The sequence below is a fragment of the Patagioenas fasciata genome, chromosome 12, assembly GCF_037038585.1.
Source record: "Patagioenas fasciata isolate bPatFas1 chromosome 12, bPatFas1.hap1, whole genome shotgun sequence".
In the NCBI taxonomy this organism is placed as follows: domain Eukaryota; kingdom Metazoa; phylum Chordata; class Aves; order Columbiformes; family Columbidae; genus Patagioenas; species Patagioenas fasciata.
In genome coordinates this window covers 24471299-24496117 of record NC_092531.1, presented here as the reverse complement: position 1 = coordinate 24496117, position 24819 = coordinate 24471299, and the positions used below count along the sequence as shown (strand labels likewise).

General features: G+C 43.3%; 1 protein-coding gene and 1 long non-coding RNA gene across 15 annotated transcripts in view; one reads left to right on the top strand and one right to left on the bottom strand.

The window, feature by feature from the left end:
• SEMA6D (semaphorin 6D) overlaps positions 1-21059 on the top strand; it is a 247615-nt gene extending 226556 nt beyond the window's left edge. For 5 of the 13 annotated variants that reach the window (XM_065847820.2, XM_065847823.2, XM_065847819.2 and 2 more), the window contains 18 exons: positions 6254-6410; positions 6776-6887; positions 7489-7549; positions 7699-7761; positions 7856-7957; positions 8167-8257; positions 8537-8656; positions 9085-9173; positions 9896-10113; positions 10222-10353; positions 10548-10703; positions 10792-10965; positions 11706-11846; positions 11956-12033; positions 12752-12843; positions 13181-13237; positions 15089-15256; positions 17345-21059. In XM_065847820.2, the coding sequence (XP_065703892.2) occupies positions 6302-6410; positions 6776-6887; positions 7489-7549; positions 7699-7761; positions 7856-7957; positions 8167-8257; positions 8537-8656; positions 9085-9173; positions 9896-10113; positions 10222-10353; positions 10548-10703; positions 10792-10965; positions 11706-11846; positions 11956-12033; positions 12752-12843; positions 13181-13237; positions 15089-15256; positions 17345-18648 (3267 nt within the window). In that variant the 5' untranslated portion in view covers positions 6254-6301 and the 3' untranslated portion in view covers positions 18649-21059. Of the gene's footprint in view, positions 1-6253; positions 6411-6775; positions 6888-7488; positions 7550-7698; positions 7762-7855; positions 7958-8166; positions 8258-8536; positions 8657-9084; positions 9174-9895; positions 10114-10221; positions 10354-10547; positions 10704-10791; positions 10966-11705; positions 11847-11955; positions 12034-12751; positions 12844-13180; positions 13238-15088; positions 15257-17344 lie in introns of those variants that run through there. The other 8 variants (XM_065847825.2, XM_065847827.2, XM_065847829.2 and 5 more) reach the window with 8 other exon arrangements.
• Positions 18740-24819, bottom strand: part of LOC139828969 (uncharacterized) — a 116463-nt gene continuing 110383 nt past the window's right edge. For both annotated transcript variants that reach the window (XR_011741137.1, XR_011741138.1), the window contains exon 3: positions 18740-21946. This is a non-coding gene — a long non-coding RNA (uncharacterized lncRNA). The remainder of the gene's footprint in view (positions 21947-24819) is intronic.

Below are 24819 nucleotides of genomic sequence, written 5' to 3'. Positions count from 1 at the left end.
TGGTTGCCAGTGCATCCGTTTCTGCAGCAGGTCTGGGGCACCACAGAAGGCAGCTTGTACCACGTTCATATATTTTGTTCTAAAGGTTTTATCCTCTGGAAATATTGGCCTGCTTGACAAACAATAATTCAACAACAACCTAGACCTTGTGGCAAGCTCTTCCCTCTGCAGCTGGCTCAAGCAGTTGAGTTCTCCCACCTGCTCACAGTTACCATCAGCAGGTAAATGCATCTGCAAACCCTGAGATCCCTAAAGCAGAGTCACTGCCAGCAGCCCTTTTAACTTCATGAAGCCCAGAATCTGAACCATACCCTTTTCAACTGGGGTTCTTCAGCCTGCAGTTAGGGGACCGTAAGTTGTTTGTACATCAAGAGATAATCCTTTGCGTCCAAAAAAGTGCGTATGGGGTGGTGCTAAACACAAGTAGGTTCCTGTTCAGGCATTGTATTAATTTCAGTTTTCTGCGCCTTTATATATGGTCAAAGTGACCAGCCAGCTAGAGCTTAAAGAAATAGTGATTTGTTAATTTAATACCGTGTATTTTAGTACCGTTGCACTGCCTTGATTTGGTTGCAAGTGGAGTCTGCTGGGACTTGCTGTAGCCTGGCCAACAGATCTTTGTTGTTTGGATGGTCTTCTGGTTAAAAAGCTTCGAAGCACTGATCTGGACAACTGTTCGGTGCCCTGAGCATCCAGGGATGCTCTGTGACCCTCACTGGGGGGCTGTCTCGAGGGCAGAAGTGAGTGGAAGTCACTGAGCGTTGCGCAGGATCTGCTTTGCCATTGGAAAGAGGAACCGAATTCTCAGCTGTAGGTGCCGAGAAACTTGTTGAGCGTCTGTGAACAAGCAGAAGTATTTTGGAAGCTTTTATTATATTCTTAGAGTGGTTTCATGCTCAAAATTTCAGAAGGTACCATCTCAGAAATGCAGTCGTTAGTGCATTTGCACTAATTAGTGCCCTTGGGGAGCCGTTTGCATGCAGGAAAGAACAGAGGACAACAGGGATTTCCCGATCTGTCGAAGCCCAGTCACTTGAGATTGTGGGAAACCACATCACATATATTAACTACTAAGCTCAGCATATTACTAATCAATTCTGCCCCATGGTTGACGCATTCCTCCGAGCACACAGGAGATCCTTGCTCTCACCCCACAGCCTGATTTTACCCCGAGTCTGGTGCAGAAGGAAGAGGATGTCACTTAAGCCTTTTCAGGTTACGTACCTGTTTTTCAGTTTTTATTATTGCAACCCTTTCCTCCTTGCCAAAAATTCTCAAGTGAACTAACTTTTAGGAAATAACGTTTTGTTCTGACCTGTCTTGAACCTCAGCCTGGATTTGCCATACCGCCCTCTTGTCTGCGTTGAGCATTTTGAGAAGCACTTATTGTGTTAAGGAACTTTTTTAAAGCATTTTTTCTTTTTTTAATGAGCAGAAGATATTGCATCAGCCTGGTTTGAAGCTATTTTATGTGTTGCCTCCCTCCAGCTGGCTGAATGCCCTTTCCCTTCCCCCCTCATCTTTTACATGACAGCACCCAGAAAGATGATTGATGGAGTGTCACCGGTGCGTTGTCAAAGGCTGGAGTAGATTAATGGGCAAGAAACACCAGCCTGTTCCCCTTCAAGTGTGATTGTTTGAAGGAGGGCTCATATTTTAACAGAAATTATATCACGCTTCTCTGGATTCTCCCAATCAGGAATTGAAGGATGGGATTCATATCTGAGATTGAAAGGTGCCAGCCACAAAGAGCCAGTTTATTACTTGGGACAACTGCTTGGGTTCCACTTGACCCACAGCTCTCACCCTGAGGCCTGTTTCGCTCAGGCTGCTGTTCTCTTTACCAGTGTGGATTTGTGCCACCAGTTAACATTTTTACCTCTGTTTCTTTGCATTTGCAGACATTTCTGGTGAGACCTGGGCAGGCAGGAAAAATTTAAAGAGTTGGGCGGGCAAAAATTTAATGAAATATAACAAGAGCAAGTGTAGAGTCTTGTGTCTGGGTAGGAACAACCGCAGGTTCCAGTGTAAGTTGGGGAATGAGCTATTAGAGAGCAGTGTAGGGGAAAGGGACCTGGGGGTCCTGGGGACAGCAGGGTGACCATGAGCCAGCACTGGGCCCTTGTGGCCAGGAAGCCAATGGTACCTGGGGTGGGTTAGAAGGGGGTGGTCAGTAGGTCAGAGAGGTTCTCCTGCCCCTCTGCTCTGCCCTGGGGAGACCACACCTGGAATATTGTGTCCAGTTGTGGCCCCTCAGCTCCAGAAGGACAGGGAAGTGCTGGAGAGAGTCCAGCGCAGCCACCAAGATGCTGAAGGGAGTGGAGCATCTCCCGTGTGAGGAAAGGCTGAGGGAGCTGGGGCTCTGGAGCTGGAGAAGAGGAGACTGAGGGGTGACCTCATTCATGTTTACAGATATAGAAAGGGTGAGTGTCAGGAGGATGGAGCCAGGCTCTTCTGGGTGACAACCAATGGTAGGACAAGGGGTAATGAGTTCAAACTGGAACACAAGAGGTTCCACTTAAATTTGAGAAGAAACTTGTTGGGGGTGAGGGTGGCAGAGCCTGGCCCAGGCTGCCCAGGGAGGCTGTGGAGTCTCCTTCTCTGCAGACATTCAAACCCGCCTGGACACCTTCCTGTGGAACCTCAGCTGGGTGTTCCTGCTCCATGGGGGATTGCACTGGATGAGCTTTCCAGGTCCCTTCCAACCCCTGACACTCTGGGATTCTGTGATAACCAGTTATGGCACAGAGCAAAGGTCTCTGATCTCTTCCTAGCTTTTCCACCTGGGTGGCAGTGGCCAACTTGCCTGTGCTGCAGGGAATGACCGTGAATGACCCAGAGCAGCTCAGATCCTTGAAAAGGCTTTTTTGGTGGTTGACCTTGGCCAGAAATTCAGCCTAGATCTGTGCCTCAATTCCCCAGCTGCAAAACAGGCATAGCAGTATGGTAATTGCTAAACTTTGTGCTCGCCGGGAATTGTTTCCTGGCAGAAATGATAGGAATACGATTTATAAGAGAAATTAATCAAAGACTGGTCTGAATCCTGGCTGGGGAAAAATAATCCGACCCAGAGCATGATTGTTTTCTGCATTTTCTTGAAGGTAGACGTTGCCACCATTTCATAATCAGCTATTCTGGTCCAAACAGATACTTCAGCCTTTTTATTTATAGTCCCCAGTAATGGCCTCCGTTAAAAGGGTTGAATGTGGCAAGAATTACGTGTTTCACACCAGCTATCTGTGTCTACCAGAGCACACACCTGGTGCCATACAGCCCTGTTCCAAGGCCTAGATGGAGCCCATTTTTCCGATTATCCAGGGAACAGCTGTTCTTCTATAGCTTATTCTCTTTTCAATGGCTCTGATCTCAAGCCTGTGTCAAACCAGCTCAAAGGTGCATTTAGATGCCTCTTTTAGCAGGTCCACTTTCTTTTTGTACATTGCTAGAAACCAGAGCTACCGTTCATTTTCTTGTAATATTTTAACAAGCAAAATAATAAATCGGTCCTTGTTTCCTGGCTGGTAAGAGGTGATTACCTGTGGTTTGCTGACCCAGTTCAGCGCTCTGCCTGCTTTTCTCTGTTTTCATGGCAAAGCTCTGTGCTCCATGCAGATGTGGACGTTTTCTTTGGTAGGCACTTGTGACAGGTGATGTTTAGTTAAGCAGATGCTGAACATCATAGCTATTCCCACCTTTTGTGTGCTGAGAGTTCACGTCTGGATATGTTCAGAGGTTTGGAGTCTTTTTGAGGAAGACATGAACATGAGTTGGTTTCAGCTTGGGTGCAAACTCTGGGGAGACACATCCTGCGGGTTTACATTTACAAAACTTTGCCTCGTGGTGTTTTTTTTTGTTGTTGTTTTGAAATTTGAATTTAATTGAGAGAACTGATACTCTGTTTACCTGGCATTTTGGTCGTTTCCGTTTTGGTTTTGTGGCTGGTTTTAGGCCAGTACACAGCAAATTGCTCATTCGTTCTCTGCGGCCTTTTCCAGAAGGCAGAGGACAGACAGCATCCGCCTTTGTGAGGCCGGTTACGTTCAAGTTTTGTAGTTAATTCTTCCTAGATGGATATACTGGAAGGAACGAGAGGAAAACAGAAGCTCTCGCTAACACACGCCCATGCTCGATGCTGCAGAACCCGCACAGTTTGCAGCCAGACCAGGGTCTCCGAGTCGTGTGTGGGCCATGAACAGCCTCATCTTCTATGCTAACTAAAGCCTCCATGGCTGGGAGAGCTTCTTGCTCTCCGGCAATTTGTATTCATTTGTTCTCCAAGAAAACGAGGCTTCGGGGAGGGTTTTTGCTAAGCACCTTACAGATGTTCCTGCGCGCTGTCTCAAAGCACAGTTTATGTGCCTCCCCTTCCTCTTTGCTGGGACAGCCATCGGTTGGGTATTTAGGGCCTGCTTGTCTCGGGGAAAAAAAATATTGTGTAACCATTAATGATTTGTTATTGTCTGGGAGCCACTGTGCTGCAGGACTCTGCTCTAATGGTGCTTTCACAAGAAAGAACTAATTTGGCTAACTTTATTAATTCCAGTTTGTTTTAAGTTTGCTCATTAGTAATTTAACGCAAGATGCTTCAGCTGAAGAGGCCGTGTCAGGACAAGGAAGAGCAGAGGGAAAGTGCCAGGAATCATTAGTGTTTATTAACCACTGCGCTCATCAATCTTGACTAAGAGCACAGCCCATTCGTTCTGGACTGGTGGACTGAGATGCAGAAATATCATTAACAGTGGAAAATGCTTCTTTTCAGGTCAGTCCGTAATGGACGGGCATTCAGACACCACCCGCACCCCAGCACATCCCCAAATACTATCGCCCCTTAGGTTGGTCTCCTTGCAGCCCAACATGAACAGAGCCTTTGATGAAGGAAGAAGCCATAGTATCAGTTAACAAATATGGTATTTTCATCCCCAGTAAACATTACTGGAAGGTTAAGTGTTGTTATGAAGGGGCTTTTTAATTGCTTTTCAAATTATTGAATGATTAATACTTGTGTGCTGCGCTGGATCAGGCCTGTCAACATGTGCGTCTCACAGCAATTCTCTGAACATTGAAATGGAAAGGCTTCTTTTATTCTGTTTAGGCAAAGGGTTTAATAACCAGCGTCAGCAACTGCAGGACATTGAGCCGCTGACTCGAAGCCCTGACCTGTGAGCCGGGGCTGAATGAATGCCTCCAAAGGCTGGAGGAGGGAATAGTACCACATTGCCAGGTTTCTAATGAGAAATATGACCCCTGCCCAGACCACTTGTGGTCATGAAGGATCGCCTTTCGCTTTGAGATGCCTTTTCTTGAATCCTACCCAAACTGCAACTTGAGTAGTTGCATTCTGCTCACTTAAATATCCCTGCGGTTTCATTGGAGATGTTTCCCTTCCCCTCTTAGAAGCTTTGTTGTATAATGTCGTGGTGCTATCATAATATGTGCTGTATAATCTATAGAGCACGCACACATATACACACATAAAAGCCCACTGTGAAAGTCTGTGTGAACTTGCTAGTTTTCCATAATAACAAATAGAATTAGGGGGAAAGCAGCATCTTGGGAACCCAGTTGGGCATTGTGTCCCCATTTTTCTTGCCACCGTTGCAGAGCGCGTGGCAATCACCATTGTTATGCTGCAGAGGCAGCATTTTTGCATTCACTTTGCTTGTGTGTAAATGGCTGCACAAGGCGAAGCATCAAGTGTCTGGTTCTAGATATAAGGTCTTTTGCAGTGAGCATGGTAGGCTTGGTATTATGATGGCACAGCCTGGAAACAAGCAATAATTTTAAAACATGGCATGGATGTTCAGACAGATTGTGTGTGTCATGACTTTTCGTGGATAAGATTTAGGTATTTTATGGGGAGAGGGTTTTATTGGATGACATTCGGTGATAGAGGGGATGGAAAGAGATTGCAGTTTAATTAAAATTCTAATCCCAAGTTTGACAATTTTTCTTGCCAGGTCAGCAGCCTGCATGTTCTGTTTGTGATTCCTGTGAATTAAATGGGCTGACAGTCGTCAGCTTCTTTGGAAATGCCTGTAAATCCAGCTAAAAATTAGCAAGCATCAATATGTTTCAGAGCAGCTTGGAGCAGGGTTATGTCACGCAGCAGTTTTTCCGTCGATGTGCGTGCCTTTTGTAAGCGCCGATTTAGGCCACCGCTGCTGAAATGCAAACAAACCCCTGCTTCTGCAGCGGGCGGTGGGGTTTAGCGTCCCGTGCTATGGGAATCTTAGTGGTGTGTCGTGTTTTCCAGGTAGTTAAGCAGTGTTGCCACAAAGGTACCGCTCATCTCTCACCAGCCATGAGGCTTCCTCTGCTTTGTGCCTCCGTGGTGCTCATGAGCCTGTCCCAGTGCCGCGCCGTCAGCTTCCCCGAAGACGAGGACCCCATCAACGTCGTCGACTACCACTGTGAGTCATCCGCACCGACCGCTGGGGAAACGTTTTACTCTTCTTTTTTTATATATTTATTTTTGTTTTTCCTTGGGAGGTTAAAGAATCTGTTTCCTTTCAAACTGAAATGTGTTTACTGGCTTTGTATCTTTAATAGGACGCTTAATCATTTTCTTAAAAAAGCAATCAGAAGTACAGCAATAACTTAAGGAAAAGGAACATTTGCTGACATTAGCCATCTTTTTCTCATTTATATTCAAGACGTTACTCAAGGAATTTAGTTTAAACCCTTCTACACCTAGTATATACAGCTAATCAATGCCATATATTGATTCTTTAGCTCTATAATCCTGAGTGATGGTGTAGCCCATTTTTACTTGCAGATTCAAGGCAATATCCAGTATTTAGAGGACGCCCTTCAGGCAATGAATCTCAGCACAGACTGGACTTCCAACTGATGTTGAAAATTCGAGACACACTTTATATCGCTGGCAGGTAATTTTCCTTCGCTCGGTTCATTAGATTAAAATTCCTTTCTCTTCTGGTTTTGCATTTATGTGTAAAATTCATTTAGAAAAAAATCTGCGGAATATGATAAAAATGAGAATTGGAGGAGGACTTCCCAGAGAAATACACCGTATCTCTGGCCAGCGCATGGAAATTGGATTTGAAGGCTGCAGTTACTGTAGTTATGCTAAAACCAGTGATCAAATACTCTTTTCCCTCTTTTATATTCCTGCCCGGATAAAAACCTCTCCTGATCATTTTAAACTTGGATTGACACATCAGGGCTGTAGGAAGCAAGGATAACACACTTGAATATTTACAGTCTGGATTAGTCTTCAGCAGAATGGAAGAACAGCGGTGGGCAGCTGGACTCCATAGGAGCATCTATGGACCACAGCAATAAAAACCAAACCCACCCCCTGTTGCCCATGAGCAACCCTCTCTGGTTTGGATTAGGCACAGAAACTCCTTGAGCATTTCGTAGCATTTCTGGTCTAACAAAGCACTCTAAAAATTGATTTCACTAATAAGAAAATTAAGGCAAATGAATTAACAAATTTAGTTGTGTCTTCTTACTCTTTGCAAACAGGGATCAAGTTTACACTGTAAACTTAAATGAAGTTCCAAAGTCAGAAGTTACTCCAAGCAAGGTGAGTAGATAGAGCTGTTGGCAAGGGAGAGGTATTTCCTTTGGGTTTAATTTTTGTAAGATTTTTGTTGTGTGTGTGGAAAAGAAATCACATGTTCTTTTCTGGTTGGATTTAACAGAAATTAACATGGTTCTGGTTTGATTTAACAGAGATTAACATGGAGGTCAAGGCAGCAGGACAGAGAGAACTGCGCTATGAAAGGCAAACATAAAGTAAGTTTAGCACATGCGTTATAGACAAACACCACTAATATTTATTGTGTATGTGAAGCCTGTGATTAATACATCTCACTCTTTTTTTTTTCAGGATGAATGCCATAATTTCATTAAAGTCTTTGTTCCAAGAAATGATGAGATGGTGTTTGTGTGTGGAACAAACGCGTTTAACCCTATGTGCAGGTACTACCAGGTAAGAATATTGAAAATGGCATCAGCTTTACTGGGTTTGCTTGCACTGAGTGTGCTATGGCCAGCGTGACCGGACAGTGCTTCAAGGTGAACTGAAAACAGACAGAAGCCAATGTGCTGAATGAAGTTTTCTGGAAAGACAACGTTATGCTTTAATGGCAGCGCACAAAACAGAAATGACACCATCACCCATTTCTTTTTCTTCTCTAGCTGAATACCTTAGAGTACGATGGGGAAGAAATTAGTGGCTTGGCAAGATGCCCTTTTGATGCCAGACAAACCAATGTCGCCCTCTTTGCTGGTAAGAACTTTTGCTTGTAATGAGTCTAAATGATTAATGACACCAAAGGAGCCAGAGAGCTTTTAAAGCAAGCGCAGGAAAGCTAAAGGTGTCGTGGTGTCCCTGCTCTTAGATTTTTTCTAAAGGGCCTCCAAAGGATTAGAAGCTGACCTGTTAATAAATAGGTTACAGCCATTTGAGGAAGAGCAGCAGTAAAGAAATGGGGAAAAATACAGGCTAGTCAGAATTCTGTAGATTATTAAAGGCCTCTTAATACCATGTTTTCAACTTCTGTTTTAGATGGAAAATTGTATTCGGCAACTGTAGCAGATTTCCTGGCAAGTGATGCTGTTATTTATCGCAGCATGGGGGATGGATCTGCCCTGAGAACAATAAAGTATGATTCCAAATGGATAAAAGGTAATTTGGGGGAGTGTTTTCCCATACCCATGGCAAATGTAATTTCGGCGGCGCAGAGGGTCAGGTAATTCACATCCAGTGTGCTTTACACGTGTCCTATAACATCAGAATCTATGCAGCTTTCTGTACAGTATGATTACGATTGGAAAGCAGTTTAATGGGAATAGAGCAAAATTTTTGTTTAATACATCAGTGAATGATCTGCAGTAACAAAATACCTCAGCTGAAATGCAATTCCTCCGAGGCCTTTTTACAGTCCGTTAGCCAACATTTAAGACTTCAGGTTCATTTAAGCTCCCGCGCACCCATATCTGGACATCCTAAAGCCTGGAGCTCATGTGCGCTGGTACGAACCTCCAGGTCGCACAGTGCAGTGTTGTATACTCACCGAGTAGTTCTTTGCAGTAACCTTTGGCTCTTTCTTACAGAACCGCACTTCCTCCATGCTATAGAATACGGGAACTACGTTTATTTCTTCTTCCGAGAAATCGCTGTAGAGCACAATAATTTAGGCAAGGTGGGTATGGTCACAACGAGCTGTCAGGTGCCACAAGCGGCAGCAGAGTGAGATGGTCCTACAGCAGCATCAGGAACAAGCACAGTTTGCACTGTGGAGTAGGGATTAGTACAAATTTCACACAGGTTTCCCATCATTGTAATTTATGGAGCGGGGGGGCAGAGAAAGCGAACAGTGCGTTCTTCAACCAAAAAGTTGCTTGTGTTCTTTATGCCTTGCTGTCAGGCGAGCTCGCTACAGGTATCTCCTAGTGTTGCTGTTGCCTTAACGCTTGTGGCAAGTAATGGAAAATCTGAGGGTTTTTTCATGCTTGTTAAAGAAACAAAAGAAAACAACACAAAAGAAGAGTTTCAAAGAAGTTTCTCTAATGTCCCTGGATATTGAATAATTCAGTCATGCCAGTGCAGAGTATAATACTCATGCTTCACCATGAAAGGACATTCTATAATAAATTATTAAATCCTTTTTAATTAAAGTCTTTAAATCTCACTAACAATATGATTTTGAAGGCGAAAAAGGTGGGGACAAGCTGCAGAGTTAAGATGCCTGTGCATTACTAGCTGAACACTGTTTGCTTTCATCCTTGCTGTGCAGATAAATGGCAGCTTCCTGTTAAGAAAATTATCTGTGGTGTTCTATTAACAGCTCAGAAACAAGGACTGTTTGCCTTGCATCTCTCAAGCCTTTCTCACTTACTTTTCCCTTCTTTTTCCCCTTGACAGGCTGTGTATTCCCGGGTGGCACGCATATGCAAAAATGACATGGGGGGGTCCCAAAGAGTCCTGGAAAAACATTGGACGTCCTTTCTGAAAGCTCGGCTCAACTGCTCAGTTCCTGGGGATTCATTCTTCTACTTTGATGTTCTGCAGTCTATCACAGACATAATAGAGATCAATGGAGTCCCCACGGTTGTCGGTGTGTTCACGACACAGCTTAACAGGTGAGAGATGAGCAACCTTACATCAAAGGTGGTTCTCTGGTTCTTTCTTGCACCGAGATTGGTGCCATTGTAGTCTGAGTTCTTGCAACTATTTCTCTAATTTTGCAGCATCCCTGGTTCAGCAGTGTGTGCGTTCAGCATGGATGACATTGAGAAAGTCTTCAAAGGGAGGTTTAAAGAACAAAAGACTCCTGACTCTGTTTGGACAGCTGTACCTGAAGACAAAGTACCAAAGCCAAGGTAAAAGGTCCTTACGCATGATGCCATCATATTGTCCTTGTAAAGAGCCGCCTTAAATCAGCTGCACTCTTGAGTGTCTTGGGTAAAAACCAAAGCAGAGCTTTACGCTTTCAGCCATAAGGATGCTCATTAGCAGGCGGCTGTCTTTCATTAACTAAAATACCAAGAGAAAAACAATGTTGTTCTCCTTTCAGACCTGGCTGCTGTGCAAAACACGGCCTAGCAGAGGCTTACAAAACTTCCATTGATTTCCCAGACGAAACACTCTCCTTCATCAAATCTCACCCTCTGATGGATTCAGCTGTTCCCTCAGTCATTGAGGAGCCCTGGTTTACCAAAACACGTGTCAGGTATGAGACGCCGTTCAAAAATAATGGATGTGAAAAGGAAAACAAGAAAACAAGCCATAAATAATGTGCCTTTTGGTCTTGATGATAGATACAGATTGACAGCAATTGCCGTGGACCACGCTGCTGGACCGTACCAGAACTACACAGTCCTATTTGTTGGCTCCGAAGCGGGAGTAGTACTTAAAATCTTGGCAAAAACCAGGCCTTTTTCTTTGAATGACAGCGTATTACTGGAAGAGATTGAAGCATATAATCATGCGAAGTAAGTATTACCAGAACACCAAAGCACCTCGCCTAGTCCTTGGTACCCAGCTAAGAAACATTATGGTGAACAAACCCCAACTCGTTATCACCAGCATCACCACTTGTTTTTCATTTCACGGTGTTCCTTATGTTGAATAGCCTGAAAATATTTGGTCTCTTGCCATTTTGCATGGGTTGAGCGAACAACCTAGTTTCACTGCAGTGACGTCAATGATACCATCTAATTCTTCCGCAAATAGATGCACTTCTTCTTTCTGAATATGAAACGTCAGACCTATCTGCTGCTGTTAAGAAGAAATAATTTGAGCTTATCTTGAGGGTTTATAAAGTGTGACCAATAACGTATAAACTACAACCAGTAATTTTAAAGTTGTTTATTCTGGTGCAAAGAATTTGGGAATGGAAGTGCGCCAATTAGACTCTACAGGCACCCAGTGCAGGACTTCTGTTCCGCTCTATTGAGCTATTTATGCCAACTAAGAACGAAGAAAATGGATTTGGGTTTGGTTTTTTTATTCCTGCATAGTTCAGTGAACTTGTCACCTAGCTGTAAACAAGAACCAGAAGCTGGCATTTGATAACACATAGTTTTGTTTAGAAATCCCTCAGCAAAGGTAAGTTACATTTGTATTTCAGTATCTACACAGACAGTAACTAAATAAAATGTTAGCAGTGTAGGTGCTGCACAAAGTACTACAGTTACTAAAATAATGGCCTCCCCCTGTTTTTGCTGAACAGGTGTAATGGTGAGAGCGAGGAGGACAGAAGAGTCATTTCCCTTCAGCTGGACCGAGACCACCATGCCCTGTTCGTTGCCTTCTCCAGCTGCGTCATTAGAATCCCTCTGAGTCGGTGCGAGCGTCACGCATCGTGTAAAAAGTACGGCCCTGTACCCGAACTCCCCTTAACGGACGGGCACCAGCATCTCTTGGGAAGCGAAAGGAAAAAAAAAATGTATGATTTTTGGGGTATTTTTTTCTCTTGTAAGGTCGTGTATTGCTTCACGGGACCCATACTGTGGCTGGCTAGACCATGAGGCGTGTGGAAGGGTGACACCAGGCATGCTGTAAGTACCGCTTTGCAGATTAACCCAGCAGGTCTGCACATACATGCGTTATAGACCACATGAGCTCATATTCCTCCGCCTTGTTCCCTTGCATTCAATTAATACATCTCCATTATTTTAGGGATGACTTTTCAGCGTACTGTGTATGTAAGAGAGCAGAGTGGTAAAGTCTGACCTAATTGTGCAGTCTCTAGGTGAAGACTTGTTTTCGGGGGGAGTTTTCCATGTGTGTAAGAGGACACGCGGAGCTGTAGGAAGTGCGGTTGGAAGCAGGAAGGTGAGAAGGTGCTGCCTGCAAACCTGAGCAGCTCCCAGAGGCCAGTGCTCGGCATCCCGTCCCAGGCGTGCTCACAGGGCACAGGCCATTGCAAATAGAAAAGCACAGGATTCACTGAGAAGAGAGTGAGATTTTTTGTCTCCACACAGAAGCTTGGGTGATATATATGCATACCAAAGGCATTTTTGCACAAATCAAGCCTGTAATGTACAGCTGTAGCTTAAAAAGAGGCCTTTGTAGTAGGCCAGTGCAAACTTTAACTAGTATAATGGATGGTTGTATCTAAAACCAGGAGCGCACCCAATGTAGAAGACATGATGAAGTTGCAGAAAAAGGGAATTTTTTGGAGGGCCGTACACTAGCTCTTCTGTACGTTTCCATTTGCTGCTTCCAGAAAAAAGAAATCCCCATTTGTCTCCCTACTAATACTGTTAATTGCAGGTTCTCTTTGTTTGTTTCATACAACCACAGCAGCGGAGGATACGTCCAAGATGTCGAATTCGGCAACACAGCGCAGCTTGGGGACTGCCACGGTAAGGCGTAGTCATTGCCGCCCGTTCAGGATGTCTCAGTGCCACACCTCGCTCTGGATGTTAAATTGACGATGAGCTTTTCAGTAACATGATGGACACATCACCTGGTGTTACTGTGAATGTTCACAAGGCTGAGCTTTTTGGTCCTGGGTGGCAGAGTTTTGTCTTTGTCTTTCCTTCACCAGTTTGCAACTATTTGGGGTCTACAGCGAAGTATTGAAGAATTTTTTTTGTAAGCAGTAATACTTTAGTTTTTATTTTCCATTACTCAGGTTTGAGATCTTTTGCTTTCTTTTTGTTACTTTTTACTGATTACTTGTTCCTTTAATTCTTTTAGAAATTTTGCCTACTACAGCTACACCAGATTACAAAATATTTGGCGACCCAACATCTGGTTAGTTTTTTTTAATTTTTTTGAATTAATGACCTTTACTTTCCTTCAGTTCAGCATTTTCAGCCCTTTTTTCCTTCCTTTTGCACAGTTGGCAATCCTCCATTTTTGTGCTTTTACTCATGTTCCCACTGATGGTAAAGATAGTCAGACTCTTCTCACTCAGCACTTCACCCTGTGTAGCCGCATGTTAACAGCTCATTATTTATTGAGACATCTGTTATTAAAGAGCCTGATTAACATAGATGACATCTTCACTGCACGAAAGTCCACTAAGCTTTACTCTTTATCCCCAGCCATGCATTTGTGATTGCCCCTATTGGTCATCACTAGTAGATGAATGGCAGAATTCCATCATCTTCCTCCTTACCGCTCCTTTCCTCTTTTCCTTCTTTCCCAGCAAGCTTTTTGCACAAATACACATTTCCTAAAATGTGTATTTCTATATTTTTGAAATGTTTTAAGTAGTTTATGCTGATGGGGAAAAATTTAACATCATGAACTGTGTAGCTGAATGAGGACTTTTGACTGACTTGACTTGCGTAGACAAAGGTGGCTTAGAAAAGAAAACTCACGCGTTGTTGTCAGGTGCACTGTCACATCCTTTTCTCCTTCAGTGGTTTTTCCTGTAGTGTTTTCACCATCAGCCCCTGGTGTTCAAGGAGACGGGACCCCCTGCTCCTCTCTTGAACTCCAAAGCAGAACCTGCGTTGACTTCAACAGGAGCAAGACCCAACCTTTATTTTCCAGTCTTTGCTCCCAGAACTCGGTCTCTGCTTTTAAACCAAGGGCACCTTTCTGACCCGGAAATATGAAAAATACTGTGTTTGTGTGTTAAATTTGTAAGAGTGCATCAAGAACAAGAATATTACTTTGTGTTTCGGTTTCTGATTATATTTGCGCTTCTGTAGCTTGACAAGAAGTCGTGTTTGAGACAAATATTTTCCAGATCTATTTACACACTCACTTTGGAAAGCAAAACGAAACCAAACCATGTTACATGGAAATGCTACCTTGCTTGCATGAGTATTTACTTTATAAATTGAATCTTCCAAGTGATATTTTGGGGCGCAGATACACACGAGCCTTATTTTCCAGTCCTGAATGAATGTGCTTTTGAAGTGCATTTCTCAGCCAGATCTCAAACCACAGACATTCATGCCTAAAACTACTGGGCCAGGGAACACACGATGACCTGTGTGCAAAGTCGACTTTGGATTGTAAACCTTATTGGACGTGTTTCCTCCTCACGTGCATTTTCACGGAGGCCGTGGTGGTTCTGTTCAGCAAATGTGCTACAGAGGAGCCCGAATCTGTGCAGCGTTGTTCCTTAGGAACCATTACAAAATACAGGTTAAAAACATTCCTTTCATCCCCACCTGCAGAAACAGCTCATTCAGCAGTTCCTGGTATACCATAATAGCACTAATGGAGCTCATCTGGTTTCTCAGGCGTAACCTGTCATGAGTGTGTATCTGTCCAAGTGACTTTTTGTTTTAAGATGTTTAAAAGGCAGCCAAGTCTGTTGTCTCCAGTGCAGAAAATAGCAATTAAGTAGAATAAATTGTGCTTTTCACGTCCACCAGTTGCTCACTTTAACTTTTGCACCGCTTTCATGTTCGACTTCTCTGGCTTTTTGGCTAGCAGCTGTTGATGTTGTAATGTGGGTATTTTTCATACTTATTTTGAACCAATTGATTTTAATCAGCCCTTCTGCAGAGTGTAGGGGGTCACGTTTTGCTCTGACGTAACTCCCGTTAAATACTGTCTGCAGCTATAGCTTAGATGTGCCATGATTCAGTGAGGAAAGCCTGACTGTAATACACATTAATAAAAATCTGTTTGCCACCACAGACATGGAGTTCTCCTCAGCTTCCATTACCACAATGGCAAGTATCCCAGTTATATCACCTAAAGTGATTGGTTCCTGGAAACCTAAAGTGACTGGCTCTCGGAAATTTGTAGTTCAAGATGACCCAAACACTTCTGATTATTCTGATCCATTATCAGGTGTCCCAAAGGGTAAGGCCTTACCAGGGAATACATTGCAGCTGAATGGAAACCTGATAGTCTCAGCGTTCTCTAAGGCTTAAAAGTAACAGCCATGATTGTTGGGCCGTATTTTACACCCATTTCCTGTGAATATACAGACGGTGCAATCATGTTTTTCATACCTACTTATCCGGTGTACAAAGTGCTGCTTAGAGCTTATAATGGGAAACGCAGATAATAAGCTCAGGCTTTTATTCCGGGGGTGCTCCAAAGCTCCCATTAAAGCCAGTGGGAGCTCTGGATGCATTAAAACACATTACAGTCAAGACTTACCTGCACCTCTGGTGGTTGTTTTCAAACTAGTTGAGTTTGAGTAATACTGTTAGTCTTTATGAATGGTTACTTACAGGAGCTTAATAGTTTTGTTTGGTTTGGGCGGGGAGGCAGGGAAGAAAACAAAGCACAGCTCTATGACATATTCATGCGTTACATGGGGCATGTTCCAAACTCTACTTGCCTGCAGCGTGTTTCTGAAGAACGTAGGTCAGGGCTGAGTAAGGATGTGCTGAATTTTTATTCCCTGGGTACAAGCGTTGGTTCACAGACGATCTCAGTGCGTAAGAGAGAGAAACACACACAAATTTAAAGCTGGACACAGACCGAAGCGTGTTCTGCATGTGGTTGATCTTTCTGTAGCCATTCTTTGAGCTGAGTGAACCTTTCATTAGGCTCTTACAGCAGCAAAGACTTGAATTCAGTAGGCCTATGGCAGTCAACCAAAGAATCGAGACGCTTCCAATCCCGTAACCACAACCTACCAGGGGTCTCCATCGCTATAGAGAACAGCCAGGTGACAGACATGTTTGCACAATTCTGTATTTACTGAAAAACAAAATCTCACCAGCCAAAATCCATTTGTGTTTTCTTACCATTCACCAAAACATATCAGGTTTCCTATCAGCCATTATGGCAGTGCATTTGTCATTTTAATTTGTTGCAGTTATTTTCTGTTTTGCTTTAAGTTTTTGTTACCATCTGCTCTTGGTCTGAATCGTATTTTGTGCCATAGCTGTTAGTGAACTTCATTCATCTTTTCTTTCTGCACAGTGCCATTAAAACCCATAACCCTGAACATGAACAATGTTCAAAGGCCTTGCCTCTAACAAAAGTGAACCTGTTCCTTCCCTCTTGCTCTTTCATTTTAACATCCCTTGGGATAGTTAACAGAAATACTTTCATTAAAAAACTAACATTGTTTTAGCTACGAGATGTCTGTGGTTGCTTGAAAAATCTCAAAAAGCAAAGGGATCTTGTTAATACACAAATAAAAAACTAATCCAGTATTCAACTTCTTGATCTAAGCTGAAAGATCTCTAAATTTTAACGTAGTCTAATTACTTAACCTTGCAAGTTGTTCTTTTTAACGTTATGCAAGTATTTATGTTAATTATTGAGTAAAGAAAAGAACAATTAATTAATGCTCTAATAGAACGACATAATCTTGAGCTTCAAAAATTATTATATAACAAAAGGCGTGCCACTCCAAGTCTAGCGACCGATGGATGTATTAGTTTACAAGCTTTGTACTATACTACATTAATGTGGTTATATCAATGTAGTATGTACATTATACAGATTTACAGAACATTTGCCTAATCCCATCTCTCTTTTGGTACTGATTTATGAGTTGGGCAGAAAATTGAGGGAGAAACCCATCCATGAGCTATTAATTGCTTTCTGGCCCCGTAGCACCTTGTAACCTCAATTTTCCAGCATAAATCATTAATGTTAATAACATACAGGCCCCTATTTGTGAGCCTTTAAGGAAATTTGAGGACAAGCTAAACCGAACAGAATATGAGAATTTTTTGACAAGCATTCCTCATTATCAAAGAAAAATCTTAATTTAGACTGATGGATGCTCACACAGTCGTTTTGATTTATAAAACTATTTGCATTCACCGGTGCTGCGGATTGCAGGATCCAACTGAGTTACACTAACCCTGGACACTTACAAACTCTTAATAGACGCTTTCCGGAGGGAGGCTGTGATGTTCTTCTGAAATGTATCAGCGTGAAGTACGTGTAGATTTACGATATACTGCATGTCTTTTGCAGGTGTGAGGTGGGAAGTACAATCAGGAGAGTCCAACCAAATGGTACATATGAATGTCCTAATCACTTGTGTCTTTGCCGCTTTTGTCCTGGGAGCCTTTATCGCGGGAGTGGCCGTTTACTGTTACCGGGATATATTTGTACGGAAATCCAGGAAGATACACAAAGATGCAGAATCGGCTCAGTCCTGTACGGACTCCAGCGGGAGCTTCGCGAAACTGAACGGGCTGTTTGATAGTCCCGTCAAGGAGTATCAGCAAAACATCGATTCACCCAAGCTTTACACGAACCTGTTGACCAGCAGAAAGGACTTGCCTCCAAACGGTGACACCAAGTCCATGATGATGGACCACAGGGGCCAGCCTCCGGAATTAGCTGCGCTTCCAACTCCCGAGTCCACGCCGGTTCTTCAGCAAAAGACCCTGCAGGCTATGAAGGGTCAGCCAGACAAAGCGCACAGCAACCTCAACGCCTCACGAAAGGAAACCCCGCTAAAAAGCCCTCAGTTTTTCCCATCCAGCCCTCCACCCCACTCTCCTCTAAGTCACGGACATATTCCCAGTGCTATCGTTCTTCCCAACGCCACCCACGATTACAATACGTCTTTCTCAAATTCCAATGCGCACAAGGCAGACAAGAAGGTGCAGCACAGTGATCACCCGCTTACAAAACCGTCCAGCAAAAGAGACCACAGGAGATCTGTTGATTCCAGGAACACCCTGAATGATTTTCTGAAACACTTAAATGAAACTACTAGTAATCCCAAAGCGATTATGGGAGATCTTCAAGTGGCCCACCAGACTTTAATGCTGGATCCAATGGGAAATATGTCTGAGATCCCACCTAAGGTCCCCAACAGGGAGGCGTCTTTATACTCCCCTCCATCAACGCTTCCGAGGAACAGCCCCACAAAGCGAGTGGACGTTCCCACCACTCCTGCAGTACCCATGACCTCTTTGGAAAGGCAGAGGGGTTATCACAAAAATTCTTCACAAAGGCATTCAATATCTGCCCTTCCTAAAAACTTAAACTCACCAAACGGTGTTTTGTTATCCAGACAGCCTAGTATTAACCGCGGGGGGTACATGGCTCCCACGGCAGGCACAAAGATGGACTACATGCAAGGGACGCCCGTCAGCGTTCACCTCCAGCCTTCCTTGTCCAGGCAGAGCAGTTACACGAGCAACGGCACCCTTCCCCGCACAGGAGTAAAGAGGACACCCTCCCTAAAACCCGACGTGCCACCAAAACCCTCCTTTGTTCCTCAGACAACTTCAGTCAGACCACTGAACAAGTACAGTTACTAGGACATGTCTGTGGTTGAAAACAAAATGCGTGTGGCGTTGACCTGTACAGGTTGTGAGTTGATGTTGTGGTAGGCACAAAAGGCAGAGACTTGCTTGTTATTACAGAGAACAAAGTGGCCAAAGAAACTGTCTTTACTTCAGCAACATCTGTGTCTTGCCACATGTAGCTATAGCAAGACCTTGTGTACTTGCTAAAAGCAAACAAACACACACAAAAAAAAACAAAGGAAAGTGCTGGTCATTACATTTCTTTTGTTTGGAGCTAAGGAGACATGTAGCACAATGGGGTGGGGGCTACTCTACTGTTCTAAATAGCGAAAAAAAGAGTTCTTGGGGAAAAAAGAATCGGCAAACAAATACTTGAAAAATGGGTTCCATTTTAGACTGCCATTAAGTGTGGTCCTTCCCATTAAATGTGAACATTTTAATATGTATGCATTCACCTTGCCTCTTGCACAAATGTCAGAAAATGGTAATGTCTCAATGAATATCTGGTTAATAATCAATTTGCTGGAATTCAGTCTCTGGCCCAACTGTAGCATTATTCTTTTTTCTCTCCGTGCGTGGCATTTTGGTGGTGCCACAGGTAAAGCTGTGTGTGTGTGCGTGGATGTGCGTGTGTACTGTACACGCTAGGATGTACTTAGATTCCCATCGCATCTCCTATGCTGTGGAATTGTTTACATTGAGCATGACTGAACAAACACATCGCTCTGCCTTCTGCAGCCCCCTTGGGCTCAGTTTGGAGACGGCCAAGGCCGACCTGCGCATCTCCTTCCGAAGGACAAAGCCTTGACGAAATACCCCGTGAAAGAGTGCAGATACGTTTAATTCTTCATAACTGTTGTGCTGCTATTGATTCAGAGCCGTGCTTTTCAAACCCAGTGTTTGGGGCTGGAACGGGGGAGTTTTACTGTGTTTCCACAGTGCCCCCATCCAATACCTGGCCACTGTGAACTCGAGCCCCTGTTCTTCTCATTGAGGGCAGCTAATTATCAATTAATTCACTTCACAAGAGCCTGTGTAACTAGAGAAGGTTACGGTTGTGTTGCGTTTAATAATGCCCTACACGCTGATAGACTCGTGTCAGTAACGAAAGAAGAAGCATTAGTTGGCCTGGCAGAAGCAGTCTGTGAAACTCAACAGTAGTGCAATCAATTTGTTTTTGTTGTGTAATGTAAGGTTTGGTTTTTTTTCCTCCAAAGTCATGCAGGTAATGACAATATTCTGTAAATATTATGTGTGAGTTTACCTGAATCTGTGCATTTTGTGCCTTATTCATGCAAATGATAAAAGTACTAAAAAAGAAAAAAAATATATATAAATCTGTCAAGTGTTCTCACTATAGCACATATCTCCCCAGCGCCTGTTGTAAAACCTCTCAACAGCACCCAAAATAAAAGATAAAAAGCAGGAATAATTAATGGTAACTAAAGGCAGCCTACAATCCAAGAAGACAGCAGCGTTAAATCACCTTACCGTGATAAACATTCCACTCCAGCTCTCCCAAGGATCAAACAGTTATAATGTGAAATCAAATGAGGTTTCGAGGGTAATGGAACACCTGCTAAAGTTGTGTAAGCTATTTAGTAGGGTTTACAGTATCCACTTGCAGCTGATGTTCAACACAGATGGCTATTTTAGCTTGCAAACTACACACTAGCGCACTGTTTATTGAACATAACTATAGAAATAACCGTGGCAGAGGAATATTCATGAATTAGCAGGACAAATCACTGCGATGGGTTTCAGAGACGGTGGAGATTTATAGGATGTGTTCAAAGGGGAGGAAAGGTTAGCAACTGAGAACGGGGTCTCTGTTACACGGCAAAGGATAAAGGATAGAAGTGGTCATTTTTTCTCGTAAGGCTGTAAGGGACATTTATTTCCTGAGACCTCTGGATCCAAAAATCAATGATCTCTCTTCCTAAACACTTCAGTCTTGCAACTAAAACACTACAGATTAATAACTATTAAAAAAATTATTCAGTGGTCAAAAGACACAAACTGATCCGAATTCACTTTACAAATATTAATTAATACAGACTTGCGTGAAACGGAAAGATAAATGTATGTGAACCCTGATAACCTCCTGTAACATTGTGCTGCCTTGTAGATGGTAATGTGAGTTCTCTCAGTATTTATGTTGAAATTTCTAACATTCAACCTAGTCCTTATTCTGTTAATTTAATAATAAAAGATGCTTTATCCATTTGTGCAAAGGTAAACGCAGATTGTATCTTTTTTAATGGTACGGCATAAAAAAGTAACCCTTAAATGAAGCTGCTCTATACTATAGAGTACTTTAACATGTATAGATATCTTGTAAACTTGTATTGTGGATGTGTAAATAATACATTCTTTGGGTTTTTAACACCGCATGTAAAGTCTAAATAAAATATTCCAATGTACTGAGTGTCTGATGTCATCATTTTGGGCAAATTCTGTGCAAATCCAGTACGGTTTTGGAAGGAGATGGTGTGTTCCTTCCGAAATGTAGGCTGCAAAAAGATGGAGCTCGTTCCTGGCAAAACCAATTGCAGCCCCTACATGGTGGGACATTCCTAAGTAATGGAAATTCCCATTTCAGGCAGACAGTAAAGCCCAACAGAACTAGACACGCTGTAGATTCAGCATGTGCCAACATCAGATGTAATTTTTAAATAATCAAGGTAATTTAGTACCAGAAAACATCTATAACATTATTTTAATTAAAACTTGATTTCAGATAATGGATAAAAACAATTTGTTATGAGGTCGTGTTGCCAAGGTATTACTCATTTGAAACTACTGTGCGTGTTATAACAATGCAAGGGCACCTAGTTGTATCTTACTTAAAATAGATATATTTTAAAGGGAAAAGAATCACAGTGCTGAAAAACGAACAAACCCAAACCTATAATGGCTCGATATTTTTGTTTCTAATGCAGAAGCAAATTTAAATTTAAACTTATTTATGTGCTTTTTTTCCCATTGGATGTCTTGATATAAGAAATGGAAGAGATAAACCTACTTGAATCATTTTCAGTCAGGCGCCAAGTGTCGTAACGAGAAATTACGAATAGCTATTTTAACGACATACAAAAGTGCATCTGCAACACAAATGATGGAATTTTGTTGTTCGGAAATTAGCTGTATTCTATCTACAAGGTGTCAAATGACCGTTTTCCGCAGTTATTGTTTTAGTCTATAATGAACCAGCTCTCACTTACCCAGAGTACGTGGCTGGTGGGTCTGACCAGATGGTGGCCTCTCCCGACGTGCTGGGCTACATGGTGGGTGCAGGCACCACGGGACCCTATGACAACAAATATTCACTGTTCATTAGATAAATAAGTTCAAGAAAAAAATCTCCTTTTACTAAAAACAAAGGAAACATGGCAGCCAAAGGCTAATCAGCCATAACAGCACCTCTTAAACTGTCTTTAATGATGGTGCCAAAGCAGCCACCTACTTTCCCCCTTCTCAATGTAATAAGGAAAAGCTTAGCAAGGAAAGAAATGGAAGCAATTTTGAATACAACATAAATGAGTAAAAAAGACAACTGAGAAGGGCTGCAGGCCCACAGTAGTGAGATGACTGCAAGCAAGCCAATGTGTAAAGCCACGCGTAGTTATCTGTATGCCAGTGCTGCCAGCACAAACCTACGGCCTTTTAAATTGGGGTCTTGGAGTAATCAGAGCAGTTACAAAAATCAGGATGGCTCTGTCTTAGTGCCGTCTTGCTAACGACGCGCTCTGTGATCCCGGGAAGATGATACCGGGTTTATTCAGTATAATGGATGCTCAGAAGGCAGCACTCTTAGTCGGAGTATGTGCCATTTTACACTTATGAAGGTTTTCTTACTTTTCCTTCTCCCTCTGTGTACCAGCAAGGACATCTTGCAGGTAAATAAAGGGAAAAAGAAATCCCTTCCCATCTGGGAAAGGTGAGTATTTGCAGGGCGGGGGGAGCTGGCTGGTATTTCCCCAGGTGCCCATTAATTTCATGGGATGAAAAATCTTTTTTAGAAATTGATCACGACCAAATAGCTCATAAATGCAGCATCTGGACTTCAGCTGGGGTGTGCAAGCTTTTCATATTAAAAAGCAGTACCAGGAGACCAAGCTACCAGGACTGCATTTGTTGTTCAAATGTCATCTTAGCACAATATGAAAGAGCAAAAAAACAAAGGATTTGGGAGGAATAAAAAAATTAGATTCAGCTTTGCTCAGAGAACTCGAAATTCTTGCCTTTTTATTCAATCGTAGCGAAGTGCAACTGGTGTGAGGGCCTGACTGCACATGTTGTTGTAGACGTATTGCATTGGCCTGATGCACATCTGAAATTATCATCTGTGCTGAACTCTCGGCTGAGAAACCATTTCTACTCTGCCCGAAATGAAATTTATTGGAAGCTCTGATTTTATTAGTGCATTCCGAATTCATCCAATGACTTGATTTATGGTCTGCTTGCTTGCTTTTTTCCTACCAACTAATTTTCTGAGCTCTGCTCTTTAAAATCCTAACTAGACCCAAGCCCGTGTCCTGCAGTGAAGGCTGCTGAGCAGAGCGGAGATGCCAGAGGGTCACCGTGTGTAATTAAACCTTGAGAACTCCTCGGGTTGCAATGGTGACGCTGCCACTCGTGTCAACCAGGAGAGTTTCGCTGAAGCTCCTGTAATTCCTTAAGGGCGGGGAAGAAGAAAATCTACCACATGGACAAGGTGTCCTGACCATTTTCTGGTCAACAAAAAAGGGGGTTTACTAAAGGAAAGCTTGAATGGCCAAAAAAACCCCACAGCACAACCCCAAAACTGACCTTGTTCTGCAAATCACAGTTTTTCCAGGGCAGAGTCCCGCTGACTCGCACAAAAATGAGCAAAGACAAACTGTTCTCAATAAAAGCCCTTCATACCTGGCTCTAGGAGCTGTTTGGTAACTTTTTCCAGTAGCTGACCTTAAACACTGGCAACGGCGGCCCATGAGCTAAGCGGTTTGCCTCTAACAGCCTCAAACATGGGTCTGCTCCTGCCCAGAAAGGGACAGCTGCCCGGGGAGAGAACAACAGTGGCAATTGCCTTTCAATTTGGGACACTTCAAGCACAGGCTTATTTCTCAAATCTTTGATTTACAATACTGGCCCCACATGAGGAAAAATAATCAGGAGTAGATCAGAGCAGATGAATCATGAAAGCAAGGCACAAGCTGGCTGTACTTTCCCTTTCTCTGCAATGAATATCTATCTGATTAGTCCCATCTCCTCAGGAATACGTGTTGTCAATTAACAGCTTAAGATTTTATTGTTACAGACTAATGGCAAATTTTTCTAATCAGGCCGTGCTGTATAACCATGAACAGCTATTAGTCACAGGTTATTGTGCCTGGCCAATGACCAGGTGAGCGGGCAGCACTTCCAATATTAATGCTGTGTGTGAGAATTGATTTCTGCGGGAGCTCGTGCGTGCGGCTCTGCCATTCCGTTCCGTCTCTGTCACTGTTAGCGCGGGTGAAATACGGACTCGATGGAACGAGATGGCAGAGCCGCGCGGGGCCAGGCCTTCGCCCTCCATCACCCAGACGCTCCCAGAAAGCAAATGCGAAGGAGGTGCGAGCAAGAACAAAGCCAAATGGATGCACGGCTGCAGGAAAGCTTTTGCTGTCACAGGATGAAGCCCCAACATCATCTCTGGCCGTGTTTATTTGATAAGGAGATCACAGAATCACAGAGTGTGAGGGGTTGAAGGGCCCTGGAAAGCTCATCCAGTGCAATCCCCCCATGGAGCAGGAACACCCAGCTGAGGTTCCACAGGAAGGTGTCCAGGCGGGTTTGAATGTCTGCAGAGAAGGAGACTCCACAACCTCCCTGGGCAGCCTGGGCCAGGCTCTGACACCCTCACTGAGATTAAGTTCCTTCTCAAATTTAAGTGGAACCTCCTGTGTTCCAGTTTGAACCCATTCCCCCTTGTCCTACCATTGGTTGTCACCCAGAAGAGCCTGGCTCCATCCTCCTGACACTCACCCTTTATATATCTGTAAACATTAATGAGGTCACCCCTCAGTCTCCTCTTCTCCCCAGCTCCCTCAGCCTTTCCTCACACAGGAGATGCTCATGGCTCCAGCGTAAGAAAAATGCCCCTGTGGGAGCTGTTTTTCTCTGGGTTTTGCAGGGTTTTCCATCAGCGGGAGCTGA